Source organism: Eretmochelys imbricata, chromosome 3 (genome assembly GCF_965152235.1).
Source record: "Eretmochelys imbricata isolate rEreImb1 chromosome 3, rEreImb1.hap1, whole genome shotgun sequence".
Classification (NCBI taxonomy): Eukaryota; Metazoa; Chordata; order Testudines; family Cheloniidae; genus Eretmochelys; species Eretmochelys imbricata.
In genome coordinates, this window is record NC_135574.1 from 202,183,797 (window position 1) to 202,204,973 (window position 21,177).

General features: G+C 40.4%; 1 protein-coding gene across 1 annotated transcript in view; it reads right to left on the minus strand.

Moving 5' to 3' along the window:
- Positions 1–21,177, minus strand: part of PLCB1 (phospholipase C beta 1) — a 659,574-nt gene that overhangs the window by 75,799 nt on the left and 562,598 nt on the right. The window contains exons 28-31 of the mRNA XM_077812057.1: positions 16,878–16,954; positions 16,683–16,772; positions 12,616–12,673; positions 8,594–8,680 (exon numbers count right to left, since the gene is read on the minus strand). Coding sequence (XP_077668183.1) covers positions 8,594–8,680; positions 12,616–12,673; positions 16,683–16,772; positions 16,878–16,954 — 312 coding nt within the window. The remainder of the gene's footprint in view (positions 1–8,593; positions 8,681–12,615; positions 12,674–16,682; positions 16,773–16,877; positions 16,955–21,177) is intronic.

Sequence of the window (21,177 nt, forward strand, 5' to 3'; positions counted from 1 at the left end):
TTTTTGTACATCCAAGAGTATGCTTCTGAATTTCAATGCTGAAATGATTACTATATATAAATAGCTTCTAAAAAGCTTTGAGATTCCTCAGTGTGTGAGATATCTTTATAGCATTATCCTGTTTACGTCAGTTGGGTATTAAATAGGCAATGTTTCTTGTCTTGGGATCATCTTAGCAATTTACAACCCCTAATCATATTGCCCACAGAAACAGTTTTGTGTTTGGGCAACATCACCAGCCTCTCTCTCTCTAGGATGTTATCTATTCTTGGGATGGGCTTTGGCAGGAAGAAGCTATATATCCACCTTCATGTCTCCTTCCTGGTCTGGTTTTCTCTTGCGTGAAGGGCAAGGTGAGTTTTATCATCTTCTCCTTTCTGTGTCAGGGAGACAATAGTCTTGGGAACAGTTAAACATGCACTAGTGTCAAAATCAATAATTACTTTATATACCTTTTAACAAATCTTTTATTAGCATGTTGTTATTGCTGGCATCTGCTAGGCCCACGACTGTGAGAAAACATACCCTGAGAACTTACGCAAAGTTGGTCATTTCAAAGGACTGTCCATTAGGAAGAATCAGCTATCATAAGAGGAGATCTCTTTGTAAGTAACTGCATAATGCTAAATAGCAGAATGCTCACTGCTTTATCCCTTACAACCAATGGAGCAGATTCTGTCCTCCAACCCAACCCCTATATGCTACCCTAGTGGCATACAGGGGCAGTAAGGCACTACATTGTCATGAGGGCTGAATATGCAGCTTTATGCTGTCTCAGTGGAAGAGGGGAGGCGGTGCAGGCTGGATGTGTGCAGGAGGACCAGAAGAGGGAGTGTCCATGGTGTTGTAATTCAGCACTGCTCTAGTTGAAACCACAGGCTGTGGTACCCCTGAGTCATAATTCAGGTGGTACAAAGATGGCTTAGTTACCTTTGGCCTCAACTCCTCCCATGCTGCAGCTTCTGTGCTTGGCCTCCTGTTGGACACAGCATCATATCTGTTCCAATGTTTCCAGCAGTGGACTGCTGCCTAACGCCACTGATGAACACTCACCTCTCACTCAGAAACCTCAATTTACACATTATAACAGAGACGATCTTTGGGTTTTGACTCGGAATGTTATTTTTTAAAACTTGGAATAGGAGAAGTGAGAATGCTTAAGAAAGACTGCCACACGCCGGAAGGGGCTCAGAAATATGTCAGGCAGAGAGTTGAGGTGGTGGGAGGTGCTAGGAACTGTCTAACTTGCCTAGACCATTACAAAACAATGATCTTTACAAATCAAACTTTTCAACTACATGAAATATACTCTGGACCATATGCTGCTCTCAGTCTTGCCAGTGCATTCAAGAGTGAGTCAGCTGAAATAAGAAGAGCTGCTCCTGATTTACACTGGTGAAAAATGAAAACAAAGCTTGGCCTTTCAGTCCTCTCAATCTCAATTCTTTACAGCTCTCAAAAAAGTAGATTTCCTCTGGCACCTCCTACAAGGAACACCAATGAACACTAAATACGTGTCTGGAAAAATGTCCTCTGCTGAAGAAAAAACAGTTTTCTTAACAATTCCCTCCTCTGGTTTTCATTAAAATAATTACTTATATTTTCTTTCTACCGGGGGTCTATGACACCCTTATTCAAAATAAATGAAGTTGCAAGTCATTAAAATAAAAGTAGAAGCATTTCGCAAATTTCCATTGAAAATTTAATGTAGGCATTTGGGCTATTTGATTTGAAAGCTAGAATTCCCAAGTGACACTTGTGTGTACAGTATCATCACGAAAAGAGATTTAATTAACATACTGAATATCGCTTCAGATTGTTACATGTATCGTTTGTGACCTGTTATCCATCTTTAGAACTGTAATGGATATTGTGCTGGAAAAATAAAGTTATTAAAAGAGGGGATCTATATGAATAAAAAGCACATGAGAAAGCTCCAGTTTTCACTCTTTTCACTTGTGAAGGCCTCTCTGCTTTTTGTGATTGAGGCTGAAGATTATGGGCAGGATTCTGACCCCACACTGGTGATGGTTTGGAGTCATTCCACTGAAGTCCATGGAGTTTTACTTGAGCAAAACCAGTATGAGATCCAGACCAGCCTATTCAATGACCACAACACATTCTAGGGAAAGCCTAAGAATTTAACCCAAATGTGACACAAAAAAGTACACCCAAACATCAGAGCTGAGATATTCAAAGCTGCCTACAGGATTTGGATGCCCATCTCTTAGGGGCTGATCCTGTGAGCGGCTGAGAGCAACTAAGCACATGCTTTGCTTTAAACATGTGTGTAATCCCAATGAAATCAATGGAACTATTCATGTGCTTATAGTTAAGACTGTTCTTAAGCACATTGCAGGATTGAGACCAAAGTGCTCAGCACCTTGCGGGATCAAGCCCTGAGGTGGCTTTGAAAATCTCAGCCCACAGAAATTACTTTTTATAAAAATATTCTTTTAAAAGATTTGCAGTTCATTGAGACTGAGAAAATGTCATTCATGTCTCTGTGCTATTGCCTACTTAAGAAGACCCAGAGACAGTTAACTCGTATGACTCTGATGGATTTACAAGCCTAGAAAAAAAGTTGAACAATGAAAAAAAACAGTACATTATTTTAAACCCTCTGTATTCCTTCTGTGTTTTACTGCTAGGCATTGCTGTAACACATGTAGCTTAAAAGCTGCAGGTTCTTAAAAGCTGTGAAATTTCTTTTTAAAATCTGGAGGGATTAAAACTATCCACTGCACAGAAAAGACTATTTGCCTCTGGGAGTAGGGGACAAAGGGGGATTAAGATGGGGAACACTTTAAGAAGGCCACTTTCTCCATTCCAGTATGAGTCTATAGCATCCAAGGTCTTCGCGAAGCCCTGCAAACTGAAATCATCACTTTGCAAAGCTCTATCCCTAACATTTTTGGGTGATCCCATGCAGTAGAAACTCGAATGGGTCTGACAGGAGTTGGATGGAAGTGCGTCTAACCTAGCTTGTCCTGAAAGGAGGTTTGGCTTCTTACCTGGGCACTGAGTTGAGAAAATGGGGTATGGTCTTTTTGTGCAATGTGCAATGACCTGAAAACATATTGGAAGAGCCATAAAACTCCCTGGGAATTACTTTCTTCCCTGGAATTGATTTAAAGTAGCAATTCTGGGCTCTAGGAATTGATAAAGACATATCTAAAGTAATTTCAAAAGTTTTGTGAATCATATGCACTGTACATTGACTATTCTCAAAAATTAGAGAGAGAATCCTGCTGACCTTACTTTTATGAACAGCCACATTTAAATCACTTATATTATTTGCAGGAGTAAAATGAATGATTTGAAACAAAAACCACAAAACGGGTATTAGACAACCAAGTTGCGGTCTACAAAAAAGATACTTTAAGATTGTCTGTGACTTCAGGATCATTCTCCCTTAATTGTGCTTTCAAATAATTGAATTTAACTACTGCACCTGGCAGGGGGGAAGAAGTCATCCATTGTTTTTGCAAGGCATTGTTTCAACAGGATGAAGACGCTGGAGTTACAGGAGGATTATTATTTCAGAGTTGGAGTGGCTCCTTACTTTGCTCCTTGAAAACGTGTCATTTTAAGTCCCCATAAATTTTTCAGGCATGGCCCTGGTATAAATTATTGATTAGGTATAGCAATGTATACACACAGTGGGTGCAATTAATAATGCATAACAAACTGTGAGATAATAAGCTTGTGTTTTTAAATTATTTAGCATACATCAGATTCTTAAATAGCCTCTATTTATACACCATTTTAAATTAAAAGTACCTTTGCTTTTATGATGTTTTTTTGAGGAAAAAATTATAAATGTCAGAGGTGAAAGCCAGGCAGAGCAATTTAGCAAGACACACTTGGCCATCTCTCTCTCCTCTGATTCGTGCAAACTGAGCATAAGCTGTGGGAGCGTGAACACAGATGATTATATCTTCCTTGCTGTGCTGAGTCTTCCTTCCTCCAGGCACTGAGGTTACCACTGAAGTCAATGGAAAGATTCCAGTCAACTTCAGCAGGAGCTGGATCAGGCTTTAACAGCGCAGGAGTCTCTCCTGTTGTGCTGCCATTGGATTTCCTCTGGCACTGCAGCATGGCATATGTGACTCCTACAATGGTGGTGAGAGTGGCAGCTGGTCATGGAGCTTATCGGCTATCTTAAAGTGCTTTGGGGCAGCTTTATCTTGCATAGAAAATGTCCGGCTCTTACAGAGGGGATCATGCCATGCAGAGTGGCTGCTCTCAGACTCCGCCCCTGCATTCATGTATGAACTAAGGCATGTCATGAGAAAATACTGCTTAGCGGCATTTCTCTGCTCTATGGCTTCCCCATGCCTTTTCTGCATAATCTATGGCTGTCCACTGTTTGCATTGTTCAATTAGCTTTTCGGGTAAGTGCTATGAATTAAAAAGAAAAAGCAATAGGCAGAAAGGATGCTCCAGTCTGAGACTGGGAGTCTGGAGACTGGGGTTTTATCTACAGTAAGTGACTTGCCCAAGGTCATACAGAAGGTCTGTGGCAAGGCCTTGTCTTCCGTAGGACCTTGGGCAAGTCACTTACTGACACCGTGCTTCAGGCTTTTCCATTTGTAACTAACAACACTTACCTAAGTACGTGGGGCTGAATGAGTTAATGTTTGTCAAGTGCTTTAAGGTCTTTGAATGGAAGGCACTACAGAAGTGTAAAATATTAATAATAATGTGCTCTAATGGATTGAGCTAAAAGTTGCAAACTGTAATGGGCCTGATTCTGACCCTTTCAACATCCATGACAAACCCTCATTGACTCCAGTGACAGGAAGTGCAGGGTCCATTTACTGTAACAATCAATTTTCATGCAAAAGAATGAATTCCTTGCCATATCTCATGTGGATGGAGTTTTGTCATTACAATGCAATGGGGGAGGAGGGGATGGAAATGCACTTAATTTAGATTTAAATGGATGAACAGATTATTCAAAGCAAAGACACTGAGATAAAATGACCACGCCATCCTCAAGTCCCTCAGTTGTACTTCGATATCACAGCGCCACACATGCTCGGCAGTAAGCATCCCAGATCACTCTTTGCCCTGAATGTACTGAATTCCATACTGAGGTGTAATGAACTGTGTTCCTACAGTAGCCCTCAGGAATTTACAAGAGAGGCAGCTGAAGGGGCAGAAGAGAGGGGCAGACGAAGGCTTAATGTAAATGAATGAAATAAAGAGAGAAGACAAGGAATGGGAACGGGGAGAAAAGAGGAGGGGTGTATGAATAGGAAGTGAACAATAGAAAGCAAAAAGGAGAGCAGGTGGAGGAGAAAGGGAAAGAAAGGAGCGCAAAGAAATAATTGGACTGATGGGAAATGGGGCTGTCAGGGAGAACACAGTGGAGGCAACTATCACATAGGACAAAGGTGAACCACCCTGAATCGTTATAACTAATCCACCTGGTTAAGTTATCTACCTGCTTTCAGTGGTCAATATCTGATGCTCAAGAGGAAGGCATCAATTAGAAATCCTAATGGATTCCAATTGCTACCTGGCTTTCAATGTATGCATTTGTAGGTGTAACTTTTGAACAAGCTCTCTCTGGTGTGCATTCTGTAACATAACACTCAAGGTAGAGGACAATCAAGGAAGGATAAGGCCAGGGTATTTACTGTTCCACACACGAGCACATAGTCTTTGAATTAACAAGGCGACATTTTCCTTTGCCTGGAAGCTCTCCCACATTAGCTTGCTGGAAGTGTTTGGTATGTCCTCACACACACATATATTAGAAAAACATCCATGAGATTATTAAATTTCTAGTCTCTGCTAGACCAAAGATGAATTTGTGATCAGAGGGAGTATCGTATTATACAGATACAATGTGAAATTCTGGTTCCATTGAAGCAGAACTCCCACTGACTTCAAGGGGAATATAGTATTCAGAGGGACTGCTCCCATCCCTTTCTGCTGACAGCATCAGTTCAGGAATCAAACAAGAGTAGATGGAAGTTCAAGTTATTTTCAACTATAAGCCAAGCAGTTGAAAAAGTACAAAGTAGCCCTGTGTCTAGGACTTGTTTAGGGGAAAAAAAATCTGTACTGATTTATTATTCTACTGACTTCAGTGGGGTATTTAAAGGTGTAAATCAGTGGTGAATGTGGTGCCTTAGTCTAGAAAAATTATTTTTTAAAACCCAAAGGCCTTTATCTGTGGCATACCTTTCTACAGGATTTCTGCATTTTTAAAAAAGATTTAAAACCTCAGCTATTTAATGCAAAATTCTCTCTAGTTTCCTAGAGAATTTACAATACAGGAAATTACAAACTTACACTTATCAAACTACCAAGCCCTGCTGCAAATGGCTAATAATGGCTAAGACTGCAATAATCTTTTTTTCTATGACTGGGCTCTGCATGTAAAGTCATAATACAAGAAGTTTTGTGAGTCACTGCTAAGTAACTAAGTAAAATGATGAATGGATGGAAGGGTGTCCCCAGTGACATTATTGGCAGGAGCACACAAAGCTAATGCTATCCCTAAACATATTAGGCTGTTTAGGGACTGATCCTGCATTGCTTATGTACCCATAAACTCCCATTGACTTACATTAGCATTAATTTTGATGGGAGCTTTGGATACACAAATAATGCATGTCTGGGTACTTAGAGAAATACCTCTGGAAAGGGTACAGAGTACATATTTGTGTCTGCACCTTTCAAACACCTACAACTGGGGAAACTTTTGATCTACTGCTTATTAATGCCCTGCTAATAAGGGAGCTTGGCTTTGAATACGAAGCAAAAAATAAACTGTTTATACAATGAATTGTTGTTTTGCACTAAATCTTTTGGCCCAAGTAAAAGCTATGCACAGTCCTGAAATCATTTCCATTATGCGGTAAAGGGTAGGATACAGATCCCGTGGTGCACTACAGAGCACAACACTATGCTGGCTCTCAAGGCAGGACCTTGAAAGTGGAGGTTAAATGCATTGTCAATGGGTCACTGACTACAGAGAGGATCTAGCCAAAGCCCATATAAAGGCAGAGTTCCTCATGCCCTGTCCTGAGGTTGTGGATGTGAATGTGCATGGGAGAATTCTAATCCTGCCAAGCCTGCACATGATCCTTCTCTCTGCATGCAAGTCATACAATTGTGGTAGGAGTGAGTCCAGAGTTCAGATCTGCTACTACTTTACTAAGAAATACAGTAGCAGCCTTGAGATTAAAAAAAGAAGGAAAGAAGTTAATCAAGAGTTTATATAAACAAGCTTATCAAACCATAGCCTTAGAATGACTGACAATGAGTTATTTTTGCATTATATTTGTGCACTTAAATTCTATTAATGTAAAAACAATAAGTTAGCGCTATTCCTCAAGAGAAGCTGGTGATCAAACACAAAAAGGAAGCATTTTAAAAGTTTAAAGAAGGTATATATTCTGATCCCAGATACCACGGCATTTACACTATCTGTTATTAATTATTATTGTTGTTTTTTATAAAGTTTATTTTTAAAATCAAAGTAGAAAATTACATGAACAAAAATATGTTATTTTTAGAAACGTACTAAGTTTATCATTTATCACCCATTAGCTGTTAAAATAGTTACTTGATTCATTCTTTTGATATTTCACACAAATGGGAGGCCAACACTGATTAACTACTGTCAAAATTAAAATTCCTTATTACTGCCAATTTAACTGTAATACAAGCATTGGAACATTAGTCTGTAGACAGACAAGAAATTAAAATTGAAGTCTGTAACATACTGGCTCTAATATAGGAAACATGAAAGCAGAGATGACCAAAATGGTCCATGAAGAATTAGACCAGGAGGAGCACTCTGTTGAATGACACCATATTCATGTACAATAGCCTGTTGATATAATTAAGACTTCCTGAAACAAATTTTACAACATTTTGGGGGCCTGAATATGCTCCACTGGAGTCAATGGATTCCCATTGGCTTCAGCAGGACCAGGATCCAGCCCACAATCTCTAAAATAAAGTGAGAGAGAGACAGAGACAGGGAGAGATTTCAGAATACTACATGATCTTAGCTGACATGAAGGAGAATACAAAAGATTCAGTGCACAAAATCCAGTGTAGAAAATTCAGCATATATGCCATGTTCAGCAACAGCATTTTGACATCTCATTGTTTTTCCACAAATGGAAAAACATTTATTATCATCATCTATTTTTACCGGCTTTCATTACTATCAAGAACACTTTGAGCTAAGCATGCTAAAAAGATATCTCCTTTTTTTATGCAAACTGTGTTTTGTTTTTGTACGGCTAAAGAACATTACAGCAAAGGGCACACTCTGCTGGTCAGAAGCACCCTTTACACCAGGTGCCTTTCAGAGATACTCTACAATGACTAAAAGAACGATTTAATTACAGGGGGTCAGGGTCTGAAGTGGTTACTCACTAGCAGCTTGCTATCTGACTTTTTTCATTATCTCAAATATCGGGGAACTTGTCTATGAAACTCTCACTATGCGCGGATTCGATCACACTTCTCGAGTATCAAATTAATCGATGCATACAGTAGGTGCATTTGCTGAAAAAAAGTTTTTAAAAGCACTATGTCACTGTACAAAACTCTTTACCTTGGGCTTTTCATCCAGTATTTGCTGACGAATCTCCTTGTGTTTTTCTACGAGTTTCTCCTGTCTTTTACTCTGAGCATCTTCTAGCTATAAGAAAACAGCAAAAAGTTCTGTTTCACCCAATACACAAACCTGCTTTTTTCCAATTAAAAATTCTCTAATGACAACTGTAAACCTTTTTAATACAGCTGTGTAATCCCCTTTTTGACATGCACCAATGACTTATGTTGTTGGCAATAGTTCTTCTATGGGTACATATACCACACATGCACACTTCACAGGAGAGACAAGATGGGTGAGATAATTGGACCAACTTCTGTTGGTGAGAAAGACAAGCTTGTCTCTCTAATATCCTGGGACTGACACGGCTACAACACTGCATATAAACTTCACAGGAGGCAATGCTCCTAAAAATAATATTTGGTCCCCATCCTGCAAGGAGCTTTGTATGGCTAATTTCTGCACCCAGAAAGAACTCTTTGCAGTGCTTGAAGAAGGAAACATCCACATATTTTTGGCTATAGTACAGAACTTGGGCCCTGATTCACCAAAGCACTTAAACATGCACTTGACTTCCATGGAAATGGAACACATGCTTAAAGTTAAGCATATTCTTAAGTGGTTTCCTGTATTGGGGCCTTTGTGAGCAAAAATGACCCAGCTGTTGAATTAAAATAGTTCTGCACTGAAGACCTAAAGAAATTCCTGGGAGTTTATTTTGCATATTTTTGATTTGAAAACATTTTGATCCACATTTCACAAAGCAAAATTTGGGGCTCAGTACAACATTAAGACAGTTAAAACCATAAAATAGCTAACATTTTCTCATGAATTTCCATGAAAAAAAAATGTATTTTGCAGAGCTCTGCTTAGAATGCTTACACATTTCAGCAGTTCTACAAACCTAATAAAGAATATGCTGTAATTAAATGTTCTTTGGTTCTCAGCGTTCTTTAAGCCATCAATGCATTCTTGAGACAGCAAACCAATTTACAAAAATGTTTCTCCAATACCTGAAGGCAAGAAGCCATACACAGTTTCCATGAATAAAAACTGCACAAAGATCAAAATAAATCTAGATTCAGATAAGAAAAATAATTTAATTCCCCCAGTCATGGATTGTTCAAAAAAGACATAAAATTCTAATTTCATATACAGTAATATAGAAATAATCCGTATGGCAGTTGCACAAAAAGTTGAAGTTTTAGAAGCTTCATTTAAAACTTCAGAAAAAATGGTTACTCACCTGTACAATAACAATTGTTCTTCAGGATGTTTTATGTACTTATGCATTTCATTGTAGAGTACCTACACCCAATGCACTCAAGTCAGAGGCTTTTGCCAGCAGAACCACTAGGCAGTACATGCCTAGTAGTACCTCTATTGGAATCAGGATATAGTGGGAATAAAAGCCTTTCCTAATGTGCTGATAAACAGCTTCCTGTATTGAGCCCAGATCCAAGAGACTGTACATCTTGCATAGATACAGCCTCATGATATGGGTCCCCGAAAAGGGATGGGGAAGGTAGGGTGGGGAAGGAAGTGAATTGGCCGAGAAGAAATTTCTATCCATTCACTGTAAAAGAAAGGTAGGCAGTTTCCAAATGGGCAGCCGAAACTTTGGAGATGATTTACAGTCAGTATGCTGTCTTTGACTCTGATGCCAAAATGACTGTTTTGAAGCAGAGGTCTGGTGAGAAAGGCCTGCTGTGGACAAAGCTGATGGACAACCTCTAGAAGGCTTAGATCTCTGGCTAGAATGATCTTAAAGTTCATATTGTCCCTGTGGTCTGAAATATTTCCTCTTCATCACTTGGGTACAGATACTGAGAGAGCAAAGAGTCGCACAGGAATCTTCACATGCACACCATGAACATCAGTCTTTCGAGAAAAGAGCTTAGTGCCCTCAAGTGGCAAGTTTTCTATTGCATTTTGAAGTTCCCTTGGCATTCAGGAGGCCTGTAACTAACGAGAATACCTCATTGAGATGGCTGTCACCTTTGAAAATGAAGCCATATCCGCTGTGTTGATAGCCATTTAGAGATGCCTGGGCAGTGAGGTGACCTTTAGAGGCTATGGCCAAGAACTGCTCTTTATATTCCTCAGGCAACTTATCCGTGAATTTAGAAATTGCCCAGCAATTAATAAAGGAATACTTGGCCAATAAAGCCTGACAGTTCGACACTCTAATTTGAAAGTTTATGAAGGTATAGGCCTCTCTCCGGTATAAATCCAATCTCTTAAATTCCTTGTCTTTCGGGGTAGCCTTGGGGAGCAACTGCCTCAACTGTTCATTCACTGCTGTGACAACTAGAGAAACTGGGGTAGGGTGAGTGAAAAAAAAATCATGTTCTTGCTGGGAAACCTGATGTCGCCTATCCACACATTTGGCAGAGAAACAGGTATCTGCCAAGTGGCCTTAGCAAGTTCCAGCAGGATTTCGTTAATGGGAAGGCTGATAATAGCTTGTGCAGATCATCTTGCTAAAGTTCCACCTATGCTCCTAGGGAAGCCGCCACCCTCCTTCTAAAGTCTTGAAAGACCTTAAAGTGCTCAGGCAGAGGTGAAGTTGACTCAAGTGCGACGGACTCATCTGCAGAAGAGGAGGAATATCTTGGAGTTCTTCTATTGGGTCCTCTTGGTCTGGGTACTCCAAAGCAGAGTGACAGGATCTCGTGGTTCCACAGGAGCTTCACTAGTGGCTACAGGAGTTGGAAGAGGTGACTTCCTCCTGGATTGTGTAGCTGATAGAGGCCAGAGGGCCTGAGAGCAGTCCCAGAGGCCCAGTATGGCCAAAGGGGCTATAGCAGTGTTTGCAGTGTCTGTGGTGAAGGGCACCATACCAGGGCATCTGTATGAATAACTTGCTCCACGGGTCATGCATGCTAAGAGTGAGATCCGTATGGAGATCCAAAAGACCTCAGAGATAAAGGTCTATCATTGTCTGAGTCTGACGAGGAGGAAAGATAACTCCCTCTCTTCATTGAATGGACAGGCAAGTCCAGTGGTTCCTGGTGGAGTCCTGGGCACAGGAGACACGTGGCGCTGCACCAAAGGTAGGACGAAGTATCCGACGGTGCTGGTGGAAGCAGACAAGCACCACCAATGAAGGTAAATTTTCTGTTGCTGGAGCTGGTATTGGATCCACCAGTGCCGGGGTTAACGATCTCTCCAGTAAAGGAGAAAACACTGGTCTTGTTAGGCCCACTGGAGCTGGCAGCAGCGGTGCAGCCTCAGACATTGTATAGGGGGTGTTGAGTTGGCACCGGAGGACTTTTAGCACCATTTTTTGAGATCAGGAGTGCGGCCTATCTGCCCCAAAGTTCTGAACCGGCTGGGGTGGCCGCAGGAAAGGAAGGAGATCTATGATTCTCCCCCGAAATTGGCTTTGGAGCCATGGCAGCTGGAGGGGCCCTCCTTGTGGGGTAAATCTTGCTCTCTCGTCCTAGGGATCAGGCTCTGAAGAGGGATGCATTGCCTTTCCAAGAAAATAAACCTTATATCACAAATCCCTCTGTTTCTTTGCTCTCATGGGGAATGAGATGCAGATAAGCACTTGTCCCTCACATGTCCCTCGCCTAAACAAACGAGAAAACTTTTGTGCCTGTCAGTGATGGGATAAGGGTCCTGCACATGGCACATTTTTGCCTGGCAAAACCCACTCCACAAAGCCTAAGTAACTAAACTATAACTATGCTAAGTGAACTATAACTATGTACAAAGTGAGAAAATCCCTAAGTTGGCGAACCAAGGCTCATGAGTGCTGGGGAGCTCTAAATATTGCCATGGGTGGTGAGAGGGAACTGAGAGGAAGGTGGTGGCTATGCCCCTTTTATGCCCTTGGCTCTGTGCATGGGGGGAATGCGCCCCCTAGTGGTCTTTGGCTTGAGTGCGTTGGGTGCACATACGCCTACAGTGAAATGTATATGCTCATACTCACGCCCATGGATAACTTCCAGTCAAACTGTAATCTGTAAAAGCTGAAGATTTACAAAGAATGTAAGTACAACAGACTGACGTACCCTCTTTATGTACTGCACCACTTCCTGGATATACGATCGAATCATTTCTGTCTTCTCTCTGGGGACAAGGGATTAACAAGTTATTGCAGTAGACAAAATTACATCAATATGTTTGTCAATTCAGATACATCAAATACCCAATGTGATAGACTCTGCCTTGAAGAGACAGTTCTGTCTGTCCATCCATCTGCATTTCTAAAGTGTCTAATACGTTAGAATCAGGGTGTTGGAGTTGTATCTTCAGAAACGACCCAAAATGTCCAGATCTGTGACTTCCTGCAATGAAATTATTTTCCCTTGCTTGCCTTTAAGTCCTGATAATGTCAGGCAAGTCCTGCTCTCAGTTAGTCCTTCTGCTGTAGAGTATTGTTCCTGTTGCGGCTTCTATGTGGCAGCACTGTTCTTTTAAGTGTGGAAAATGGAATACCAAAGAGAACGCCCAGGGCATCACCTGCTACGTTACCCAACATGTTATATTACGCAGTATTCCATGTCAGTGAGCAGATACTGCGGATGAAATCCAGCCTCACTGAAGTCAATGACAAAACTCTCAGCGACTCCAGTAGGGTCAGGATTTCACCCCATAACTTTACTATGTGAGCCACGGAGCTCTGGATTCAGTTGAAACATTTGAATTTTAAAGGTGCCTATGAATGGCATTGGATAGGGGCTTACTCTACCGTGGCAGACAGCCTGGCAGGCCAAATGACTTAACAGAGCTTCTCTGCTAATGTGGTAGTTTAGCTGGTGATGTGCTGCAATACTTTGGGGGGTAGGGCACGGCTGCTTGTCTTCTGCTTTTGAACTGCGTTGTCTTATTCTTCTCCACAGCAATGCTGCTGTACCATGTTGGTTCGCCTCTCAGCTGCCACACTGACTGGACACAACAAAAAGAGGTTTCTACTGACCTTTGTCACTGGTTTTCTTTACAACCATTTTAAGTGGAGGCAGGAGAACTTGGGCGGGAATATCTCAACAGCTTCATCAGCAGTGACCTTTTAGACAGATTTTTTTCAGGATGGCCTAGTCAGAGTTAGCACACACTGCCATAGACATGTGCACTATAGCAGGGGCAAGTGCAGATACATTAGAAGTCAGTGGGACTTAAGCTCCAAAGCCACTTATGGGCCTTTGAAAATTTTACTTGTGGCAATATAGGCCCTGATTCCGCACCATTAAAATGAATGGGAACTTTGCCGTTGACTTCAATGAGCACAGTATCAAGCCCACAGTGAACATGCAGTTCATTAGAGATGATGGCATGTAGTAATTTGAGTATACAGTGCAAAAGGTTTCTTTACTGTTTATGAAGTTCGCAGAGGGGAAGATAACTGTTCCCAAATGATGGACTAGTTGCAAAATTTCAATAAAATCAAGGAGCACTTAAGAGGTTAAACAGAATTTTGAATTGCTTGGTAAACCTATCTATACATAAGGGACTAAAATATGTTGCTTCCAGGCAGCTATGCAAACCCTAGAGACAGGGAAAAATTAAGAACGATAGAAAAACAAAAGCCTGCAAAGTTTGGCACGATATATTAATCTGGGCGTATTTTGATTTCCCACATTTGCAAGAGAGCATCCTCAAATCCCTACTTGGCACAGGAGGTCTTCAAGGAAACCACTGAGTTTGCACACAGGTCCTGCTACTTCTTTCAGTGGGGAGGGGCAAACTGTGTCCACTTGTTGGAACAGCTGGGGAGAAACATAATGAGTTTCCTGCTCCTTTTGCTGCCTCCACTGGATTTTCCTGTGCAAGGAGTTTGAGGGAGCCTCCTTAGGGACTTTTACCTGTCTACTTTTGAACACCTAAATTCATATTTCAATAATCTTGCGACAGGCAAATCATTTCATGTTGCAATTGATTTTACCATTAGGACATTTTTCATAATGTCTAACTGATTCTTCCCAATTTTATTTCCATGCCATTATGCCAACTTTAACCACCTTAAATAATTCTTCCCCTTTTACACTATCACTTTTTATTCCTGTTTTGTCATCTTCTCCTTAGGCTGCTTGTTAAATTCCTCTAATGTCTGTTCTCAGGTCATGCATTGTAGTCCCTTTATCTCTGTAGCCCATCTTTCATTTCTATCAATAAAAAGATGTATTTCTTTTTCCTACAACAAGAAGCTCCAAACCATACACAGTGGTAATACTATATTAAACACTGTATAATCGTGGCTTTGTGGAAAAGCCTGGGGTTTTTTTTTGTTTGCTTGGGTTTTTTAAATTCTTTTGCATTTTTTTTTTTAAATTTGGTTTTAAATATTACAAAGCATCAGGATCCTGGGCAGAGGTAGGCAGGACTAGTGGCAGGAGCTCAGTAGGCAGAACAACCACCGGAGTTCAGAGTCAGTATCAGAGTCACCAGTCAGGCCGAGGGTCCAGCTGAGAGGCAGAGCCGGGGACAGGTCGGAGATCAGGCTGAGGGTCAATACTGGGTAGCAGGGTAGCAGGAGTCAAGGTCCAAATCAGAGAAGAAGCCAATACCAAGGCTCAGGAACAGGGAGGTCATAGTAGCTAGCTAATAACCCACACTGTTACCTGGACACTTCCTGAAACACCCCTTGGGTTTATATAGAGCAGTGAGCCAATCAAGTGCCATAAAGGTGCCACTTCACAAGTCCCTTGAGGTGGGATTTCCTGTGGTTGGTGTCTGCAGCGGGTCATGGGTGGGGATACACAAGCTACTTACAGCTGTTACTGGGTAGCAGTGTGGAGTTGTTTGCTATCTAGAAACTCTGCAGGCCTGGGTTTGAGACCCACTAGGCCTTACACAAAGATTGATAGCTAATAATAAATACAGTAGTGCAACCTAAAATGTTCTATTCTCTCTTTGAATTATTTGCCAAAAAGGAATTGAAGAAAACAAACAAATCCTATTTACTGCATACTAGAGGAGGATATAGCCCACTTACCCAGATATATTCTGTGCTTATTTGTGAACCATAAATCAAATAAATATTTTTGCACTTTTTTAGAGATACTGCACCCACAGAACCCAATTCTTCTCACTTCCACTGTTGAAAAATCAGGAGTAACTCCACATTGACTAAAGCTAGCATGAAAGAAGGATCTGAGGTGACATTACAAAACTACCACAAACCCTCCATTATAATGATGCTGTTTGTTTCAATCAGAAACGAGTTTATAATAGGTAAAGTTAAAAAGAAAGGAAATTCCTACCCAACAAACTCTGTTAAGGTGAAATGAAAGCCTCAGGAACTGTCAGTAGTTTGAGTTCATGCTATCATTCAATAACATTATAATTTTTTAAACATAGGAAAAAGGTAATATGCCGGTAAGGTTGCATTTCTCAAACAAGGCACCCGAACTACTTGAACGCTGCACCCATAGAGGGGCCAGCCTGCCACATTCCTTTCCTGGTATGCTCCAAATCAAAAATGGCCCACAGAACATTAGTTTTATAGTAAAAAGAAAAGGAGTACTTGTGGCACCTTAGAGACTAGCCAATTTATTTGAGCATGAGCTTTCGTGAGCTACAGCTCACTTCATCGGATGAAGTGAGCTGTAGCTCACGAAAGCTCATGCTCAAATAAATTGGTTAGTCTCTAAGGTGCCACAAGTACTCCTTTTCTTTTTGCGAATACAGACTAACACGGCTGTTACTCTGAAACCTAGTTTTATAGTGTGTTTTAAGGGTGTCTCTCAAATCCAGGCCTAATCCCACGAACACTCCCGCACATGAGTAACTTTACAACATTGATTTGAAGCCAATGGGCTTTTTCACGCACATGTAGAAGTGTTTGTGGGATCAGTGCCTAAGTGTGCCATTCTGTCACCACACTGACCTTGGCTCTTTTCATGAGGATTCTCTCATTTGACATGGACTGCAGTGCAAAAGCACACCCATTCAGCTGGCAAAGCGCTTACATGCGGAGGAGGGGTTTGGATTCATTCAACAGGAGGTGGCATGATTCCTTTGGTGACCCCTTACTGCCTGCATACTGATCATTTAGTTGAGGCTTTTCTTTTGATGTCACGTGGACCAAATGTCCTTGAACCTCTTCATAAAATCTAACACAGTTTTAGAATACACTTACTCATCCACTTGATTTTTATCCCTGGACTTAGCTTCTGTGATCTTCTCCTGCCTCTTCTTGTCCATTTTCTTCTTTAACTCTTTCTTTTCTCTACAGGAAAGAGAAATAAAGATAAATCTACACACACATACATATTTCAACCAGAAGTTAGATGCTGAAGAAGATTTAGTTAGTTATATGAGAATAGCACCTTACTTTTCACAAGTCTCTTTCAGTTTCTTTAACTGGCTGCTCTGACATTCCTCTGCCACGTCTGTCAGCTTCTGAATGAGCTGAAAAAAGTAAAACAATGAGTATTTTATATTTTGTCATCATAAATAATCCCAGATTTCTTCAAAAATGTAGCGTGGTGAATACGTGCAAATGTTATTTCATCACCAGTAGGTATACGTGATTAAAAGCTAGCAGCAGTTCTATCAATGAAGCGTGGACTGTCATCTTGAGAACTGTGGACTTACACATAAAAATCTCATTCGCTTCCAAGTGTTTTCCTACTTATGAACAAGAATAATTGTGGTCATTGATAAATTACAATTGAATCTCCGTGCCTTTGTCTAGTTCAGTTTCACACATGCAAGTGTGGTATACAGTTTCCATGAACAGAACACTGTTATTTGCAACAATTCTGATTTTGGTGTAGCCAGGTAGAAGTAATAGTTTCATGCATTTTGGGTTAGAAGTGATCTTTGCTCATATCTAGGAAGTATGGACTAGAGGTTAAAGCACAGGATTGGGAGTCAGAAGATCTGAGTTCTGGCTTTGCCAGAGACCTGGTCTATGACTGTTGGCAGATTTAAGGCCAAATTCTGTTCCCACTGAAGTCAGAAACAAAATCTCTATTGACTTCAGTAGGAACAAGAGTGGTCCCTATTGGCGAAAAAAAAAAACCCCTCTATGCCTCAGTTTGCCCATCTGTAAAAGGGGGAACAATACTTCCCTACATCATATGAGACTAACTTCATAATATTATGAGTCATAAAAGGGTCACTGATATATTTCACTTGAAGATCACTACAGTTTAGGCATAATTCAGTAAAAATAATCAGATAGACATTTAGAACCATGAAACAGAGAACGTATAGTAAAGGGTAGTTAGTAAAATCCAATTTTTATTTCCTATTTGCAGAGAACAAAAGGAGGGTATTGAGTATGAACTCTCTTCTAGAACTACAGAATAACAAAGTATACAACTAAGAAAGAATTCTCTTTTGTTTGTGAAGCAAATTTTCATCAGAGCAAATAAAGCTCAGAGGAAACTGTCAGAATGTTTCTTATTGAAAAAGTAATTATCATGACACTTCATAACTGAACAATTCAGAAAATGTAACCAAGTTGGGAACAGTCATTATGTGTTTTGAAATGTAAATGTAAGCAGGGAAATGAGTTCACAGACAATAAGAAGCCCCACAAAATAATTATATACTAGTCCAAAATGGTTGTTTGCATGAAAGTAATATAAATGTTACATTCCAAATAAAAAGATAAGACACAGCCCATTTTAGACATAGCTCATTACCAAAACCGAGGGTGGGTTCCTGAGGACATTGGACTAATCATGTAACTGTTCATCAGTGTGAGTAAGGGGTTTACCTTCATATCCTCCAACTGCAAACATAAAGGGGCTTTGCATATTACTCTGCTATAGGTAACCTGCAGCATGTTGTGTAGAAAGGATTAATTGTGTATTTTTCAAATGCATACTTTTTTTGGACTATTTGTATGGCAGGGACACAATACTTCAAAATGATACGGATATGCAACTAATGCTACAGGAAAAATGGTATGATACTACTTGGTGTTATCTGAGAAATAGCTTGTGATCACATGAACACAGACCAGCCTATAAAGCCAAGGGGGCAGTGATAAGGATTTGAACGCCTCCTTAACTTTGGCATTTCTTCACTTTGAGTGCATAACTGTTCAATGTTCTCCTCACATCTTCTTGTGAGTGGAATGCATCATACAACATTGGGAATTCCAAGTTCTTACCACATCCTCATGTCGTTCAATGATGATTTATCTCTTAAGAGTGTGGATGTGAGGAAGAAAGAAAGGCGAAGGCAAATGAGATAGAGAAATCTTGAGAGAGAAAGCGAGAGCCAGTCTTGTGTCTGGCCTGGAAAGGAATTAGAGTGCTGACCCAGCTTCCGGACCTATTCAAACCTGCCTTTAGCAAAAGTGCCAGTGAGAGATAAAGAAGTATTTCTTGGGCAGAGGTGAAACCAACTTTTAAGATGATCTCAAATCATCCAGGAGAAAAATCAAGTGGAGAGCATTTCACAAAGAGTGAATACCCACAATGTCTAATAATCGTCACCAGAAGCAGTTAAATTGCTCTTGACCTAGGGGGAATGACTATCCTCAATACTTTTTCCTGTGTGGTATATGTAACTTGACAAAATCAAGGGATAAGAGCAAATTAATGACGACAAGAGAGAAAAAATCAGTGGGCCAAATTCGGTTCTTGCTCACACCCAGCTCAGCCCACTGTTAAACAACAGAATACCAATTGAAATGTATTAAATATTTCTGGATGTTTTCCTACATTTTCAATATTGCTTTCAATTACAACACAGAATACAAAGTGCACAGTGCTCACTTTATATTATTATTTTTATTACAAATATTTGCACTGTAAAAATGATAAAACAAATAGTATTTTTCAATTCACCTCATACAAGTACTGTAGTGCAATCTCTATCATGAAAGTCCAACTTACAAATGTAGTTTTTTTGTTACATAACTGCACTCAACAAAACAATGTAAAACTTTAGAGTCTACAAGTCAACTCAGTCCTACTTCTTGTTCAGCCAGTCTCTAAGAGAAACAAGTTTGTGTACATTTACGGGTGATAATGCTGCCCACTTCTTAATTACAGTGTCACCTGAAATGAGAACAGGTGTTCACCTGGCACTGTTGTAGCTGGCGTCGCAAGATATTTACGTGCCAGATGCGTTAAAGATTCATATGCCTCTTCATGCTTCGCCATTGTTCCAGAGGACATGCTCCCATGCTGATGACACTCGTTAAAAAAATAAGGTGTGAATTAAATTTGTGACTGAACAGCAGAATTATGTCTCCTGCTGCTTTACCTGCATTCTGCCACATATTTCATGTTATGGCAGTCTCGGATGATGACCTAGCACATGTTTGTTTTAAGAACATTTTCACCGCAAATTTGACAAAATTCAAAGAAGATACCAATGTGAAATTTCTAAAGATAGCTACAGCACTCGACCCAAGATTTAAGAAACCGAAGTGCCTTCCAAAATCTGAGAGGGCTGAGGTGTGGCACATGTGTTCAGAAGTCTTAAAAGAGCAACACTCTGATGCGGAAACTACAGAACCCGAACCACCAAAAAAGAAAATCAACCTTCTGCTGATGGCATCTGACTCAGATGATGAAAATGAACATGCTTTGGAACATGCGTCGGGTTGCTTTGAATCATTATCGAGCAGAACTCATCATCAACATGGACGAATGTCTTCTAGAATGGTGGTTGAAGCATGAAGGGACGTATGAATCTTTAGCGCATCTGACATGTAAATATCTTGTGATGCTGGCTACAACCGTGCCTTGCGAACGCCTGTTCTCATTTTCAGGTGACATTCTAAACAAGAAGCCTAAAATATATAAGTCTAAAATAAATATAAGGTGAGAACTGTACACATTGTATTCTGTGTTGTAATTGAAATCAATATATTTGAAAATATGGAAAACATCCAAAATATTTAAATAAATGGCATTGTACTATTGTTTATCAGCACAATTAATAGTGCAATTAATCATGATTAATCTTTTTAATCAAGCAATTAATTGCAATTAATTTTTTTAATCGCTTGAGAGCCCCACTTGTAAATGCTCAGAAAATCAACTCTATACTTAAAATAAGCACTGAAAGTTTGTTGAGGATATACTGCATTTTTCATACAAAACAAAAAGGTTTCTTTAAGTGCAAAATCAAACTCCATCCTTAACTATGGAGTCCTGAACAGCACCTCCGTATTGTGAAATGAACAAGAGCTGTCCATGAATGCAGCAAAAACACTTTCCCTGTGTAATCACACATCTCCCATTCATCAAGATGAGTTATGAACAATCAGATATGTGAGAGCATTCCATATGTATTTCACACAATGAAGAGACAACACATTTAAACTCGGTAACTTTAGAAAATGGCCGTGTCCCTGAGAGCCTTTAGGCATTGATCCTGCAATGAGTTTTGCGGGCGGATCCCAGCACTCACACAGAGCTCCTAATAGGGAGGGGGCCTTAATTTGCACAGTGTGACCCGATCAAGATCCCTTGTATTACAGTAAACACGGAGTTAGCTTCAGACTTAAACCTCACACAGCTGTAAGGGGCAGAGGGCAGGTCAACACTACAAATGTTGCATCAGTGCAGCTGCACTGATCCAAATGCAGAGGGGAGAAGAGCTGAAGCAATGGGGGATGGGGTGGGAGAGGTAGATTAAGCCAAGGAGATGCGGCAAGG